General features: G+C 40.9%; 2 protein-coding genes across 4 annotated transcripts in view; one reads left to right on the top strand and one right to left on the bottom strand.

The window, feature by feature from the left end:
• LOC125287640 (poly [ADP-ribose] polymerase tankyrase-2-like) overlaps window positions 1-7440 on the top strand; it is a 32647-nt gene extending 25207 nt beyond the window's left edge. For both annotated transcript variants that reach the window (XM_048233580.1, XM_048233579.1), the window contains exons 22-26: window positions 399-473; window positions 727-832; window positions 1114-1300; window positions 4269-4425; window positions 4688-7440. In XM_048233580.1, the coding sequence (XP_048089537.1) occupies window positions 399-473; window positions 727-832; window positions 1114-1300; window positions 4269-4425; window positions 4688-4747 (585 nt within the window). In that variant the 3' untranslated portion in view covers window positions 4748-7440. The remainder of the gene's footprint in view (window positions 1-398; window positions 474-726; window positions 833-1113; window positions 1301-4268; window positions 4426-4687) is intronic.
• Window positions 7441-15815: 8375 nt separating this feature from the next.
• On the bottom strand, window positions 15816-18151 carry drd6b (dopamine receptor D6b). Of its 2 annotated transcripts, XM_048233588.1 has the most exons (2): window positions 18139-18151; window positions 15816-17199 (listed from the first exon to the last, which is right to left on the bottom strand). In XM_048233588.1, exons 1-2 carry the CDS (start codon window positions 18149-18151, stop codon window positions 15908-15910), a joined length of 1305 nt encoding a protein of 434 aa, XP_048089545.1. In that variant the 3' UTR covers window positions 15816-15907. The 2 variants fall into 2 exon arrangements, with proteins under 2 accessions (XP_048089545.1, XP_048089543.1); XM_048233586.1 differs by lacking the exon at window positions 18139-18151 and having other exon boundaries at window positions 15816-17295.
• Between the last annotated feature and the right edge of the window lie 97 nt (window positions 18152-18248).

The following is an 18248-nucleotide window of genomic DNA, read 5'->3' as shown; positions in this document are numbered from 1 at the left end:
TGCCCTATTCACTTCAATAGATTCTATAACATTTTGCCGGTCGCCATAAGTCGCCTGCCGTCGCATCACCGGCCGCGTGTGTAGGCCTTAAGTGTATCCAAACTGAATCACTAAGATATTGTGATGTATTTCCCCGTGGCTCCTTTTTACCCATAAGTCTATTCTGCCTCAGCCATGTGACTCTACCTGAAATGAATATTGTATCCATTTAGGATTGTCATTTACATTAATATTTTAGAACTCTAAGTGATAGAGTCACTTTGTTATTCCCTTCCCATGAGTTTTTTTTTTTATAGAAACCTTTCAGCCAACACATGACTCAGCATAACTGGTGAATACATGATTCAGCATAACTGGTGAAAATTGGTGTCTTTGACCTTTGACCGTTGTGTCCACAGATGCAGAGCACCATTAGAGAGCATAGGGATGGTGGACATGCAGGAGGGGTCTTCAGCAGGTACAACATAGTGAAGGTGAGCTTTTCTCTTCTCTCACTCTTTGTCTATTGGAATCAAGGATTTGGTATGAAGGAGGCTTAGTTAATGTGTTTCATTGAGTGACAAGTATAGCAACCTGTCAGTTGCCTTTCACTGCAGTTGTACTTGATTGTGCTACCATTGACAGTCAACTAAAACTACTATAAACTATTTACTATTCCATGAAGTGTGAAGGCTGATGTTTTAAGTGAGGTTTGGGTGTGAAATGGTCTTTGTTTCAACTTCTCAGATCCAGAAGGTGTGTAATAAGAAGCTGTGGGAACGCTACACCCACCGCAGGAAGGAGGTGTCTGAGGAGAACCACAACCACTCCAACGAGCGCATGCTCTTCCACGGTGAGGGCCTCCTCACAACAACCTCACTCGCTGAATTAACACATTTAGAACAAGCAACACATTCTAGAACTAGAGTAGTTGTATTCCTCTGAAGATCTGGTCTCAGCCCTCAATTGCTTTTTGTGTAGTTTTTGTGAAGTTATTCGTATGGAAATTGTTAGATGGATAAAGATGTTAGATGCACAGTAGAAGGCACCTGTTGAAACTTGATCTCATGTACTACTCCCTGCTTAGTTTTGATAAATGGATGTATTAATTAAAGGAGGTTTTTGTCCCCACAGGCTCACCGTTCGTGAACGCTATCATCCACAAGGGCTTTGATGAGCGGCATGCATACATCGGGGGCATGTTCGGCGCGGGCATCTACTTTGCGGAGAACTCCTCCAAGAGCAACCAGTATGTTTACGGCATTGGGGGTGGCACTGGATGCCCCCTGCACAAGGACAGATCCTGCTACATCTGCCAGAGGTGAGAAGACAGTTCACCTCAGGCATGTAACAGTCATTGGATCTATGAGATTACAGTTTTTTTCAATCGCTAACAAGCGCTTACCCATACTTCAGATACTTTTTCTAAACTCTTAACACAGACTCACACCTACAAAACACAATTGGCCAAATGGATAATTTTCTTCTCAAAAACACATTTTGTTAAATATATACTAACACATCTTTCTCTGCACACACTAACTTTACCAAAACACTGGAAATCTTACTCAAAATGAAATTATTCTATCAAAGAATAACACTTGTTTTCACTTCACAAGGTACATGCAGTCAATCAAAGTACACCAGGTTTCAAAATACTGGCTATTGTTGACATTACAAAAACTGCATAGACTTTTATGTTTCAGTTTTACAGGTATTTGCATTCAAAATATGCAATCCACCGTTTTTACACAAAATTTCTTGGTTGGGAACTGTATGTCCACATGTAATGTACATTCAAAAGCATTCCAGTAAAAAGCAAATCAGTGTTTTTCCTTTACTGTTTACTACAGGAGGTTCAGAAGAAATACTGTTTACAGTATGATAGAACAGAAAAAAGTTTTACAGTATTGCTTACAGTAAACAAAATATCCATGAAACACACAACAAAAAAAACAACAGCAAAAAAGCCAGATAAAAAGGGGGGAACTAAAAAAAGCACAAAATTACTGTATCTAATCTCTGCGATCTTCAGGGTTAGGCCACATGTTTTCATCAACATCACATCTGATATTGTATCCAAGGCAATGCACCTGGGATAAAACCGCTTGGTAGCAGAAGCAGAGGTTTTTATACTGTATCTAAGGTTTAGTGTGTTACAGTTTTTTTCAATCGCTAACAAGCGCTTACCCATACTTCAGATACTTTTTCTAAACTCTTAACAGACTCGCACCTACAAAACACAATGGGCCAAATGGATAATTTTCTTCTCAAAAACACATTTTGTTAAATATATAACTAACACATCTTTCTCTGCACACACTAACTTTACCAAAACACTGGAAATCTGACTCAAAATGAAATTATTCTGTCAAAGAATAACACTTGTTTTCACTTCACAAGGTACATGCAGTCAATCAAAGTACACCAGGTTTCAAATTACTGGCTATTGTTGACATTACAAAAACTGCATAGACTTTTATGTTTCAGTTTTACAGGTATTTGCATGCCATTTTTACACTAAATTTCTTTGTTGGGAACTGTATGTCTACATGTTATGTTCACATTCAAAAGCATTTTTTTCCCTTTATACTGTTTACTACAGGAGGTACAGTAGAAATACTGTTTACAGTATGATAGAACAGAAAAGGTATTACAGTATTGCTTACAGTGAACAAAATATCCATGAAACACACAAGAGCATTCTGAACAAAAAAACAACAGCAAAAAAGCCTGATAAAAAGGGGGGGAACTAAAAAAAAGCACAAAATTACTGTATCTAATCTCTGCGATCTTCAGGGTTAGGCCACATGTTTTCATCAACATCACATTGATTACATGGTCAATGATAGTGGCACGAATTTCATTACTGATAACTGTTCTTGCAGCCTTTGGAATGCCACCACCACACATTCTTACACCTCTACCTTGCCCTCTCTTTGGGCCTGCTCTTCTCCCTGACCCTGCTCCTCTCACTGCTCCTGCATCTCTCACTGCATCTCTCACTGCTCCTGCACCTCTCACTGCACCTCTCACTGGGCCTGCTCTTCTCCCTGGGCCCCTTGCTCTTCCTCTTCCTCGTCCAGACATTAGAGTGTTTGTCTTTTTCTTTTTCTGTTTCTACCTCAAAGTCCTCCTTTTACTGTATACGTGTCAATGTAATAGAAAAAATAACCCCTGCCACTGAGTCTAAGCCAGACTGGAATCAGCTGTGGTTGGCCCAATTTACCCAACATAAATCAGTTGTGTCAATTATTCAATTGTTTGTTTATTATCAGCTGAGATATATTGTTTTTGAACTGATATCATTGGAGAAGCAGAGGTTTTTATACTGTATCTAAGGTTTGGAATATTGTCTTTGCTATTGTGGGATGTTGTGTGTTAACATTCGTAAATACTGCAAAAACAATCCATAATTTTGTTGGGAGGTATAGCTTGTTTGTTAAGAAAATGTAAGCATTGTGGAAATGTATTCACTGACTGCATATCGTGTGAAAACGACATGAAATGTGTGAATAGTATGGCCACAAAAGACCGATGCTAATTGTGTTTAGAGTTTTGAAAATGTAACAACTGGTTAGACAAACGCTTGTTAGCGACTGGAAAAAAAACTGTAATAGGAGAAACAGGTTTGCTTTTTGTGTTGAAATGAGTATTTTTGTATTGTTGGTTATGAGACCTCTGTATTATGGAGACTTGCATTGTGCAGACCGACCTCATAGTTTATTAGAGTTCCTCGGATGAGAACACACTTGGCCCCTCTTTAAAAAAAACTCGCCGTCAGACATCCCTAAATCGCTTTCTTGGTTATACCAACACTTTTATCTCATTAGACTGTTTTTATTTTTCACTTTACAGATCTAGTTTAGAGGATCTGTGTTTTTCACTTCACAGATCTAGTTTAGAGTATCTGTTTTTTTTTTCACTTCGCAGATCTAGTTTAGAGTATCTGGTTTTTTTTTCACTTCACAGATCTAGTTTAGAGGATCTGTGTTTTTCACTTCACAGATCTAGTTTAGAGTATCTGTTTTTTTTCACTTCACAGATCTAGTTTAGAGGATCTGTTTTTTTTTTTTCACTTCACAGATCTAGTTTAGAGGATCTGTTTTTTTCACTTCACAGATCTAGTTTAGAGGATCTGTGTTTTTCACTTCACAGATCTAGTTTAGAGGATCTGTGTTTTTCACTTCACAGATCTAGTTTAGAGGATCTGTGTTTTTCACTTCACAGATCTAGTTTAGAGGATCTGTGTTTTTTTAACCCCACTTCTTGTTCTCCTCCCCTCCTAGACATCTCCTGTTCTGTCGGGTGACCCTGGGGAAGTCCTTCCTGCAGTTCAGTGCCATGAAGATGGCCCACTCTCCTCCAGGGCATCACTCAGTCACGGGCAGGCCCAGCGTCAACGGCCTGGCCCTGGCCGAGTACGTCATCTACAGAGGAGAGCAGGTAGCTCAGACCCAGCTACACAGCACCTGTGCACATAATACATATATACATAGATGCATCAGGGAATTCACTGGGTGGTAGTTTAAAATGGTACAGATGAACAGTATCAGTTGAATTTAAAAGGCCAGGTATTTAGCAGATGCTTTTGTCCGGAGAGACTTTCAGATTTGTTATGGTCTGGTGTGAGTAATGCTCTGCTGAATGTATTTGACTGGTTATATATTTGACATAGACCACATGCACGTTATGTTTTTTCTCACAGGCCTATCCCGAGTATTTAATCACCTACCAGATCCTGAAGCAAGAGTCAGCAGCAGACTGAATGTTCTTGAGATGAATAGAAAGGAGGATAAGGGCTGGGGGGGGGGCAGCTAACAGGATCAACCACCCCCCTTCTGCCCTCAGCTCTGCAGCTTTACCACAGACAACCTGGCGCACACCTCTCTACACCAACAGCACCCCATCACATGGCTAACTCGGTACCCGACAGTATTCTCCTCTTGTGCCCACCACCATAAACTGTGACTCCTGTGTAACAATGCATCGAGGCTCTCAGGGTTAGACTCTCTGAACAGCAGTCGGTACACACCAGTGACACTTCTTTGAACTCCTTGGCTGCTTCTTAGAATTTGTTTCTAATGCCGCTTTCACATGGCTGCATATTTTCAGCTCCGAAATGGCTGGCAGTAACTCAGTCCTTAATGAGGATTCACAGGCCGCATGTAAAGGGGTCTGAACAAGTATGCGAATCCAACAGAGGTGGAAAGTGTCCAACAGAACAGTACGTTGCTATGGTTATGCTGTAAACAATCATTTCAATCGTCACCATTTCCGCATAATCTGACGATATTTTCAAAAGCATTTTGTTGGTCCGTAAGTATGACAGATGGTTTAATTCAGGTTATACTAACTGTCAATTCACCGTAACTTCACAGTCCTAACAGTCCGACAAATTCCCATTGGTCCGTCCATACACTAGTCATTCATCTGCGGCAGTCTCTGCCTAATGATTGAGCAGAATGTTACACTATTAGGTGATGCAGTGATAATATAGCCTACATATTAGGCCCATAATGGATTTACACAGTGTGTGACATACACAGTGGTAATTGAGGGGTCTCCCTATGGACCCTTTCAAGAGAGTTCCATTATCAGCATCATAGTTGGCCCCACAAGACTTCCTTTTTAACATTCCATATGTTATCTTAATGCAGAGGAAGTAGATTGGGGCCCAAATAGAACGTTCAAGCATACATCTCCTATTCCATCCTGTGCACTAGGAGAGTGGCACATCCAAACAGCCTAATTGGGTAAAAACGTGCTTTGTTAAACAGTGCAGCAAGTGTCAGTTACCAACTCAGGTCAACTTTAGGCCTACTAATTTAAACAAGTATTCAAATTAAAAAGTCAAAAGAGTAGTATACATCGCACACTGGAGGGTATATTTTGCTGACTTTATTTGGCGTGAACAACGCGTTTCGCAAGTTGCTTCATCAGGTTCACGATCAGGTGGTTATACTGCACACCATCAGCACTTGGAGCAAGAAGAGCTGTGCACAGGGATTTTGACCTTTGAAGTATTCAAATTAATTATATTGAAAGGAATCTACTGAGAGGTAAATTTATCTTTGTTCATCATCCATCGTTGCTGAAACAGGCACAGAAATGGGCGATGGCAGAAGTGCCGCTATCAGTATCAAGTAGGCTATAGCCTAAACAATGGGAGTTCACATTTGAAATAGCCTAATAACAGCCAATGTGGGGAGGATTTCTGTTCCTACATGGCAACGCTGTCCATTGATCTTTGTTAAGCGCTGCAGCAGATTTTTGTGTCTAAATGGACATCAGCGCATCTTTCTCTGGGTTACGTCGATTTGACTGTACTTAAATTTGCATGCACATTATTTATACAGTGTATAATTGTGCTTTTCACTTCGTTTTTTACATTTGTTTTGATTTAATTTTCAGCACTTTGTAAACTTCAATTGGAAGGGTATGCACATTTTTGTCTGTGTCGGTGTTGGTAGTAATTTATCGTAAACAGGCAAATGTTGTTGCAAAGTCTCAAAACACTGTCACTCAGCTTTGGAAGGTGCATTGCAGTGAAGCCAGTGATTGAAGTACATTATGTTATTTATTTTAATGAAGATTATGTGTATATTTTTTGTACTTAGCATGTTATGTAAATTGAAGTGTACACGGACGCTTTCGATTCTTAAATGACTGTTGGAGGCAAAGCAGTCCTCCCCATCCCTGGCAAGACTAAATCCACTCCTCTCATAGAAGCAACTGGCTGTCCATATACACACACGCACATGCGCACACACACACGCACACACACACAAAAACGAACGGTGATGACAATAATTTGTTGCCCTGGCAACGGCCACCAAGCATTCTCTGAAGGAGGAGATAATTGTCAAGGCGTCTTGTCGGAGCGCCGTGTGGTCCGTCTCTTGCCTTAGCAGAATCGTCCACTATCAATCAACCTCCGACGTCTCCTCTGCCAGCACCACCACAGCTCCTCGAGAAGCTCCTCTCCACCCAGACGCTTTCATGTAAAGCAATTTTACATCAAACATATACCAAGGGACGCACACTGCAAAAGCAGGAGTCACTCTACCCAGGAACTTGACCTCTGACCTGATCTCTGGCGCCACGTTTGCGCTTTGCTAAGCAATCGAAGCAGCAGTATACAGACGGGTCCATTTACAGTTGCGAACTGGCTTCAATCTCATTCATTCAGCAGACACAATGGTGGTTTGTGCAAAAATGAATGTGTGTTATGTATGAGAGTGGCTTACTGCCTTAATTGTATGGGAAGACTTTTGTGTGGTTTAAACCATGTCTTCAAACTGGATGCACTGTGGAGTATATAGAGCTGTTGAAGTTCACTAATGAAACCCCTGTGATCCTCCTCTGGCTGTCATCTTCAGTCATGCATGGTGATGTCTCTGAATTGTTCCTGTGGTGTTGTGTTTCGGGAAATAAAACAGTCAAACTGTTTGAACTTCATCTGTGCTCCATCTTTGCTTTTTAAGTAGCAATCCCAGATAAATCTAAGAGCTTCAAAACCCACCCGTAGTCTACAAATGATTTTTTTCTACCTGAACACTAAAATCATAGTCTTTTGAGAACAGTACATTTTGGAAATGGTAGACTTCCATCTTCCTTCTGTATGTTTCTAGTAACTGCTTTTGTGCACACAGATGTGTGTGTTTCCTTCTTGTTATGTGCCTAAACTCAAATGTATAATTCAGGTAACTTTTGTAAGCAGATAACAAATAGTTTAACTTTAACTTCTTTAGCTTCTTTAACTTTAAGCCCTTATTTTACACAAAGCTTACCCTTGACTGGCCATACATATGGCACTGTGTCATTCTTACAGAGGCAGATTTATTTATACAGTCTTTTCATCATCTCATCTCAAATCAAAAGGCTGCTTTGATTACAGCCAAACTGGCCCTGCCATCTGTGATTACATTTACATGTCTCTGTTCCTTATTCTTCAGAAGAAACTTTTGACCCACTCAGCTGGGAACAAACAGCATTTTAGTGGATTTAAACTATGGTTATAGTGATGGTTATGGATACGCTTTTGTCCAAAGCGACATACAAATACAAAACAATATAATACTTAAATAGGAATCAATTAAAATGTTGGTCAGACTATAATAAGAAGAATAGCAATAATAAACAACAATGTCAATTCAATCAATAGCCTAATGAAATAAACAATGAAAATGAGGGGAAAAAAGCAATAATGAACAATAATGTCCATTCAATCAATAATACAAAACCAATGTCATGTTAAGACTACATTAAGGAGAATATCAATATTAAACACAATGTCAAATTAATCAACAGCCTAATGGAAATAAAACAATATTATACAAACCATAACACAAGAAGCACTTAATGAACTAAGTGCATGTTGAGCAGATATGCCTTAAAACAACCAAAACTCTTAAAAGACCCAAAACTATCACAGGAACGGAGAGCACTGGGCAACTCATTCCACCAACATGGAACCACTGAGGAAAATAGTCTTAAATTAGACTTAGAGTTTATGACTGGTCGACACAACAGACGCTCATCAGAAGACTGCAGTGGGCGGTTGGCGATGTACTGTACATCTTGATCATTGAATTAAGATAAAAAGGAGCAGATCCAGTCAGTGTCCTATAGGCCAGATTTAAATTTAATTCTGGCTATAGGGAGCCAATGGAGAGTAACTAGGAGAGGAGTTACATGTGTCCTCTTTGGCTGTTTGCCAAATGCCTGCATTCTGAATCAGCTGTAATGATCTTACTACACAAGCAGGTAAGCCAGCTAATACTGAATTACAGTAATCCATCTTGGAGATGACCATGGTCTGAACAAGAAGTGTGGAATCTTGTGTCAGATAAGGTCTGATCTTCCTAATTTGTAAAGGATAAACCGACATGATTATGCAATTGAAGTTACATGCTCAGAGAAGTTAAGTCGGTCATCAATTACAACGCCCAAGTTACGTGCCTACTAATTACTAATGCCATGACACTAACAGACCCTGTTTAACCAACTTTAGGAGAAGTACTAGATGACTGTATCGTGCCATGGCACATGATTTAAAAAAAGAGGGGAAAAACGCATCATAATAGGCTAACGCACAACTGAATTGACTACTATTTGTTCAAATAAGTATGGATACTCTTTTGATCCCATGAGAGAAATTTGCATAATTTTAAATGTTCAGGGAGTCTCAGGAATGAATAATTTGTAATTCTTTCTTGATGAAGGCATCTGATTAAAACAGCTGACTGCTGAGGTGGCGATGCAAATAATGGTGTGGATGAATAGGTTCACTCACAGCAGTGGCCTGCACTGAAAAGGGCAATTGGCCTCATAGCATAGAGATGTGTCCTCCTTGTGCTTCATCAGTTGCTACTAAAAATCAGACAAGGCTATTTTCTCTGTGTATCTTCACAGGGATGTCAGAGAGTCCGTCTGAATTCTTACCTCAGTTTTAGTTTCAGTTTAATCATTGTAGCAATGGATTGCATCAACCTTTGATTTGCCACTGAGGCAGACATTTGAAATGGACTGTGATGGACAAAGAATGGACATTGCTGACCATAGACAGGTCATTTACTAGCGTCTGTACGTATCTATCTATCTATTTATTTGTTTATTTCTTTATTTATTTATTTAGTCACAGTTCCCAGTGGGTGGCTGAAGGGTCGGAGAGAAGAAAAGTGACCAATTATTTACTCACCATGACACTAAGAGCCTGTACTTTCCCATGTCTACTCTTTTCCCAACGGGTTTAGAACCCTCCGTCATTGTTACATAACTGATAGATTATGCAGATCTACAGCGCTGAATCTGAAAGAATCAAATGACTGCATACACAGTACAATAAATCTACCCACAATAATCCAGTTTGAAGGTAACCTGTACATGTCTACGCCTATAGCTCAAATCGCGATGTCACCATTATTTTCCTACAATCACACATTTTTCAGCATTCAATATGACCGTGGAGTGACATTTATGGCCACCACAGTGCACTGGAACTGCAGAGGTGTTGCCCTGGTAGTCTTTGTTAACGGCCCAATCAGGTAGGCAGAGAACTGGAGTTTAAAAACATCTTAAGAGAATATAAAGTCTATTATGAAGCTTCAGAAGCCTGAGGATGGTAACAAATGACTTACGAAATCACATCTGAAATGTGACCTTGAAGAAAACCTTTGTTTGGTAAGTACCTGAGAGTGTCTACAGTGCTTAACACATTATTATTTTGTAGGTGACCTTGGTATTATACTTTATTGTGTTCTTTATTTATTCACATTTTAATACTTTATTAAATCCGGTGGCAAGCACAACAAAAATCTTTGGGACATTACCATAACCAAGGGATATTACCTCAACCAAGAGCAACCAAGAGCAACCAAGCAATGCTTGCGTTGCATTACTGGATGCCGGTGGGAAACCTGCTTTGTGGTATGTATAGTTTTCATGGCAATGATGATGGACATTCTGAATAAAGTTGTTTTTCTTGACCAGTGCATCATCCTTTACTCAGAAATGACATGGCGCTGGATATTGCTGTTTGAAATGATGTTCTTAAAAGCTTGATTCAAACTGTTTATGAAAGTTTCAAAACAGTCTGGCTGTAGAGACAGATTACTGCCAACATTTTCTGGAGGGTACTGTATGTCAAATGGTATCTATGTTTGCAAAGCTGTGTCACCAATAAATTATTACAGCTTTACATAAAGATAGTTGATTTATTTACTGTGCTGTGGAAGCTATCAAGACTGTATTAAGCAGCAGGATCCTATAGAGTCTATAGAGTCTTCAGCAAAGTGAATGAGCTTGCAATTAGCAGAAAGTCTGGGGGAAAGCTACTTCCAAAATGATCTTCCTATGTGTTTCTGGCAGAGTCCAAAGCAAACTGTGATAAAACTCTGAAGACTTGTGAAGGCCGTCAAACCCCTGTATGATGACAAGACAACCATGACAAAACAATGCATACCGGTCCAAGGAGTGTCAGCAGAGAGAGAGATTTTGTTTACAACCGACAACAATGGGTTGTTGTCATGCGACAATCCACACTGTCCGCAGAAGAACAGCCCATACCCCTGAACAACAGATCCAAGACAGGTCTGAATGATGTAGTTACAGCTATCTATGGTGTGCAACCGGAGTTGAACTAACCTGATCCCAGGTGTACATTTGCGTCTGCGTGTGAGTGTGTGTCTGTGTGTGAGTGAGAAACCCAGGACCCTGGCTTATGAGCCAGACCTTGCTTTACCACGTCTTTGCAAGTAAAGATCTCATAAAGCTCATTAAACCCTTTTCATGCAGTCACTCTACATGAAGGAATCAGGAATAAAAGATAACTTCAGAGACATTTATTCAAGAACAACCCTGTTTTCATGAGTTCGGAATCTGCACAAACTTTCCAAATTCAGATACACTTTATTGGCTCCGGCTCCGAAAAATCCCACAGAGTGTTTTCACCCGACTCATTATAGATCTCCCTCATTTTCTGCCGCTTGTGTTTGAGGGTTATGAAAATGGAAATGCCAGATATTATTCTGCTAACGGTGTCCATGTTCACGGGGCTGAGGACGGCAATCAGAAGCTCCTGCCTCTCTCTCTCTCTCCACCATTAAACATCACACACAGTGATTAGATCCAAAGGAAATTATGAACTGCTGTCTCCCGCTGATTTGACCCCTAGACTAGTGGAAGGCGTTTCGTTTGGGTATGGGTAAGTAAATGTGTGTGAGTGTGTGTGTGTGTGTGTGTGTGTGTGTGTGTGTGTGTGTGTGTGTGAGAGACGCATGCATGTGTGCTTATCTGAATGTGCAGTGTGTATATGGGCAGTGGAAAGGTGTGTGTGTGTGTGTGTGTGTGTGTGTGTGTGTGTGGTGTGTGTGTGTGTGTGTGTGTGTGTGTGTGTGTGTGTGTGTGTGTGTGTGTGTGTGTGTGTGTGTGTGTGTGTGTGTGTGTGTGTGTGTGTGTGTGTGTGTGTGTGTGTGTGTGAGTGTGTGTGTGTGTGTGTGAGTGTATGTGTGTGTGTGTGTGTGTGTGTGTGAGTGTATGTGTGTGTGTGTGTGTGTGTGTGTGTGTGTGTGTGTGTGTGTGTGAGTGTATGTGTGTGTGTGTGTGTGTGTGTGTGTGTGTGTGAGTGAGTGTGTGTGCGTGTGTATGAGAGAGAGTGATGGGAAGGGAGAGAGAGAGACAGAATTGGATTGAGATAGGGACTGATTTAGTATGTGTCCTTGCAAACGCCTCTGATAAGAGACTCTGATTGTCCTTTGGCGGCTTTGTTCAGTCTCTGTAAACACTGGCCAGGGTAATCAGCTCTGACCATTAATGGGACCACATCTCATTTAATCTCATCAGACTTCCCTCTCTCTCTCTCTCTCTCTCTCTCTCTCTCTCTCACACACACACACACACACACACACACACACACACACACACACACACACACACACACACCACGGTACAACACATGACACCAGTTGTCTATCTCTTACTTAGATCAGTCTTTCCTCTCTCCTGTCTGGGACTCAGACTCTGGGTAAGGTCTTTGTGCTACTGTCTAGTTGCATTATTTACACAATCAATCATTTATCAATCACTGTTTCTTCAGACTGTTAAAAGAAACAAATCAAACCGTATATGGCTGCATGGTATGTGTCTGGAGTTTCATGACCTCATACAGTATACTTTCTGAGCATTAGTGTCGTTGTAGATTTGATCTAACAATTATTTTCTCTGTGTCTTCTCTTACTATAACTTTTTCTGAAGGAACAATATACAAACTTGTTAATTCATAAATAAAGGGCTGTCATTTGAGATTTAGGAAATTGCATTTAGTCTTGAAAAGTACACTGAAATAACACTTAATGCTCTGATGGGGTAACAATCCAAGAAACTCCACACTGGGTCTCAAATGAACTCTGACGTTAAATTGTGAATGAAATAATGTAGAGACGTTTCAGGCAAAATCTCTTCAGAACGCTCTGCCTTGTTCTTCAGTGCAATGCCTTTGAAACAAAAACACAATTCCACTCTTCTCAACCCTCTCATATTCATGAGTCGAGTTCTACTTTTTGGGGCAGGCAGAAATCTCTGAGGGAATTGCGCTTTTTGTCAAATCCGCTGTAAGGAAGCAGCATGGCTCTTAATTGGAGTGCAGAGGCAGGACCATGACTCCCGGCTGTGGCAGGGAACCTCTTCATTTCACCTGCGTGCACCTTGACTGCATTCATTACTCCACGTGTGAGTGCAGCAAGTGTGGCTATGATGTGAGCACTCTCTCAGTGGATTGAAAATGGGACAGCTGCCTGCAGATGGATTCTCAGATAGCGACTAACTCAGGAATGAATCGAAGCCTGATCTGTCCCCAACTGGCTGAATCAGTTGTGAGGTCAATGAATACCTTTTTGTTATGTGCCAAACTTGAGTTTGGAATAGGCTTTGTTTTGCATGGAGAGTGCAGCCATATAGGGCTCTCTATTAGAAGATGTCTGTGCTCACTCAGCACTCAGAGTCAGCATAGGTTTGCCACTAAACGACCTGGAATACCACACAAATAGCCTATTTCACACAATAGCCTATTTCTTACAATAGCCTATATCACACATAGCCTATCCACACTTATTTCCCGCAAACCAGGGATAGCCTAAATTGAGTTTGCAATGAATGCTTAAGATGTGATTCAAACGAGAAGATACCTATCAGAGGGTACCCATCAAGACTCTAGACTAGTCTTCACAGGCAGGCCTATGGCTCAGAAAGCCCCCATGAGCCTGATTCTCTAACATTCTGCCCTCTATTTTTACCAGCAGTGGGCAGAGAACAAAGAGAGACTGCAACCTAGTTGTGTTTTTCACAGATTTCCAAAAAGTCTGAACATACACACACACACTCTCTCTCTTTCTCTCTCTCTCTCAATGAAAAACAAAATAGCATGATGTCCCCATCAGGTGAGAAAGCATTTCAAATTGCAACATAAGAGGGGGGAAAAATCACAAATTGTTCATTTTCTTTATTTTTTTTTTTATTGTGTCATGTCCACACTGGCCAAGAGCAAATGTCTGTCATTTTAAAAGAAAGCCTCATTTTCTAGCCACTGTGCTTTTGTGAGTAATGAAATGGGGAAAATGGTTTATTAGAAAGCTATAAAAAGCAGTGTTGAAAACAAATAGACTAGGCTACGAGGTGGCTTTTCAAAAGTGATGGTGTGCCTGACAGAATTGGAATAGCTCTTCCTTTCTGCAGCAGCATTCAAACAAAAAGGTGTGTGCTTGTGTTATGTAAGTGTTAAAAGAGACACACATGTCCAACCTGAATCAAGTCTGCCATTTTATAAACTCAACTACTTATCACGCAGTCTCTCGCTCTCTCTCTCTCTCTCTCTCACACACACACATACATTACCATTCCCACTCCCTCTCTCTCTCTCTCTCTCTCACACACACACACACACACACACACTCCCCAGCTCCAGATGAACCCTTACCAGCTCATGAAAAAAGATCTGTGCCACATGGTTTTGGTCTGTGAAGATTATAAGCATTTGTGCACTTGTTTTACGTAATAAAAATGTGTTACTTGCATGCACCAAGAGTGGATGCCCTGTTTGATCTTGTTAATTTTCACACAAAAAAAATGCTTGAAAGCAACAATGACAACAGTGACAAACCAATTCTGTATTCACCATAAGGAGTGAACAATGGGCCTCATACAAAAAGTGATATACAAACAAATGTCTTTTTTTTGTATTTGCATCCAAATGAGTTCTTATTTTGTTTGTACCAAATCTACTTCTGAGACCCACCATTAGGCCTATTTTGTTATTTTTGCTTTTCTAATTAATAGATATTTAGAAAAGAGTAGTCCAGAGCTCCCCAAGACTAGAAAGACAATATTTACTTTACACAGTCCACAAATATTTTGCAAGGACGCATCCAAACTGCTGGATAGTGGAGCTTTAATGACGACCCATCGATGTCAATTACAGTACATAATCGATGTTTTCTCTGTCGAGGAAATTACTTATCTACAGTGTTCTGTTTGCTTGTGTTGGTTTGCCTTGAGATTGGCAGGCGCGGGGCTTCCCGCGCGCGCCACCTGCATTCTCATGTGAGCGTCTGAAAATTGCAGCGACAATTAAACTAATTATCCCAATAACACTCCTCCTCAGTGTATGCATAATAACATAGACTATCAAAGGCTTCATTTGGATGTAGACCAAACGTAACAAAAAGTAGTACTGTCATAGGAACCATTAAATGCCGGAACGTCGAGTGTTTTGTTCTACCTTGAGAGGCTGGCTTTCAGGTAGGCCTCTATTCGAAAAAAATAGTTACAGTTTTTTTCAATTGCTAAAACACAATTTCTGAAACCTTGCTCCGTTTTCTTAAAACATTAAACACAAAACCTCAGCTTCAAGCACTATTTACAAAACCTCTGACTCCTCTCGCAAAATCAAACTTTCGCCTCAAAACAGTTTTACCTGTGCTCAAAATAAAACGTTCACCTCAAAACGGATTAACAGAATAGCTAGCTTATTATTATATATCATGCGATCAGATAATTAATTTCAAGACGTGCATTTTTGTGAGCTGTGCATGGGGCACCGTTTTTACCCAACGAGCTTTAGCCAACACCGCAGCTCAACATAAAAAAAACATGCTGAAAAGATTTATTGAGTTGTAGGGCAAATACGCATGCCAATTCACCAACTATACTGCAAGGATTCACACTGACATATCTTTCTTTACAAGTGATCTTGATAAGTAATGCATATCATTTTATTTCAGCAACACTATAGCAGTAATTCATGATTTTTCTATGCCACAAAACATCAGCTCTTAGTATGACTGTTGACCTTTCATGTGCCCTGTACTCGGCCATTGAAGTGTATGAGCATCACTGTCGAATATTATAGCTCACAAAGGCAAAGCTCTCTCTTCTAGTCCTCCACTTGTCCAGGCATAACATAACTTTCGTTTTGTCCAGTCGAACTGAAAGGCATTATATCTAAAGATATTTCAGCCTCACACTCAATTTGCATAATTGCCGGCAACAAAAGATTTCTGGTATTACATGAATTATTAGACAGAACAGAGACTTTGTCAAACGGTTGGTCCACATCCTCTCCGAGGATTGGGACCATGGCTAGACGTTGAGTGTTGGATACTACCGGTGCGTCTTTCTGGAGAGTGGTGTCATGGTGATAGGAAGCCAACTCGTTACTAAAATTCACAGCCTCGACTGCTGAGGTGGGGCAAAACCTGTTGCACCCAAGTATAGTCGAAAAGGCTCTTCTGAAATCCGCATTAAAGGCGTATATGACGGGATTCAGGGAGGAATTAGCCCATCCGAACCAGACGAAAATGTTGAAAGTGGTGTCACTTACGCACGGCAATTCCGACTGGTCACTTATGTCACAAAATGGAACTATGCAATTGAGGACAAAGAAAGGCAACCAGCAAAAGACAAATACGCCCATGATTATAGACAGGGTTTTCAAAACCTTGGTCTCCTTCTTAAAAGTCGTTTTGAGGGAGTTTTCGTTTGCGCAGTCGGGGACTTGAGGGTGATTTTGGGCGTGCTCAACAGCTCTCTCCAACGACGATATCCTCCTGATTTGCGTTTGCGCAATTCGAAAAATTCGGGTATATGTACCAATCATGATCACAACGGGGATGTAAAAGCTTATCAACGATGAAGCTATAGCGTAGGTTCTGTTCAAAGAGGCGTTGCACTCATTGATCTCCACTGCGTACTCGTCTTCGACTTTGTGCCAGCTCAGCTGCACCGGGATGAAGGAGATTAGTATAGATAAAGTCCACGCCACACTGATCATTATGAAAGCCACGCGTTGTGTCATTTTACGTTCATACCGAAAAGGACTTGAGATAGCCCAGTACCTGTCCAAGCTTATTATACAGAGGTTGAGAATAGAAGCCGTAGAGCACATGATGTCGAAGGCGATCCAAGTTTCGCAAAAGTCGCCGAATAGCCAACAGCCCGCTACCTCAGACATGGCTTTCCACGGCATCACCAGGACAGCGACAAAGAGGTCGGACACTGCAAGGGATATGACGAAGAAGTTGGTGACTTTGGATCGCAAGTGTCGGAATTTGATGACTGCGACACACACGAGCGTGTTCCCCAGCAATGTTGAAACAATTAAGATGAGTAAGGTGCAGCCAGTGAGCGCCGCGCGCACGCTGTCTCCGGAGCTGTCCGTTTCAGGACCTTTATCAATGTCACTCTTATTTCCAACTGTCTCCATCATTGGACGAGAATACAGCCTGTGCGTTAAATAAACCTAGGCTACATTGCTATCATTAGAACCCCATAGTGATGAACTTCAGACGTTCCCTGCCTAGGCTATTATCCTGAAGTGTTGTCCCCTGAGATACTTTGGGGTGTAGCCTTGACTGATTCGGTCCAAGGCAGAGGACAGGCAAAAAAGTGACTCTCCGCTCACAGTTTCTTCCTAATTCATTTATATTCTGTCCATCACACGCATCTGAGCACATCTGGCTGTCCCTCTCTGTGTAAGCTCCAGACACTCTGCTCTAGTTTCTTCTCCAGCGAATGTCTCGCTCCGAGGAGCGACGTTCTGAGGAGTCTTTTTTCTCGCACCAGAGTGGGCGACTTAAAAACGGTGTCGCGTCATAGGCCATTTTTTTTGTCAACATAGTACGACGGAGTATTAGGGCCACATGGCGAGATTAAACTCGACATGTTGACTTTAAAGTCGCCATGTCGACATTAAACTCGACATTTCGAGAATAAAGTTGAAATATCATATCTACTTTAATCTCGACGTGTCGACTTTAAAGTCGACATGCTGACATTAAACTCGCAATACAGTTTAAACATAGCATACACAGTTTAAGCTAGCCTAGACTAACACACACTATGTTACATGAATAATGGGCTTCAAATCAAATAGGTGTTATTTCAGATAGATTGCAGATATTCAGATAGATTGCGTCTTTAACTACTCATTGTCGTCATCGTGAAGTGCTGTATCTCGCGGTTGGAAATACCATGCCGTTTAGGATATAGCTAGCATAATACATGTATCCAATGATATAATGTTTCTATACAAAATGCTATTTCACTCTGTTTTACATGGGTAAGGCCACCGCACATTCAAATAACTGCCCTTCATGAACCACAGGCCGTCACTCTCCATAGGTTAACTAATTTCTCTAAAACTGCTTTTCCATGTCTCACCTGCAATAAACATAGGAGGCTATAAACACAGGTATAGCCTAAGCATATACTATTTT

The sequence above is a fragment of the Alosa alosa genome, chromosome 22 (genome assembly GCF_017589495.1).
Source record: "Alosa alosa isolate M-15738 ecotype Scorff River chromosome 22, AALO_Geno_1.1, whole genome shotgun sequence".
Lineage (NCBI taxonomy): Eukaryota > Metazoa > Chordata > Actinopteri > Clupeiformes > Clupeidae > Alosa > Alosa alosa.
Note: the sequence above shows the minus strand (reverse complement) of the source record. Positions and strands in the feature narration are given on the sequence as shown.

Bases quoted from the DNA above. Each gene is read 5' to 3' on its own strand.
- drd6b (XM_048233586.1), bottom strand. From the start codon at position 17,239: ATGATGGAGACAGTTGGAAATAAGAGTGACATTGATAAAGGTCCTGAA.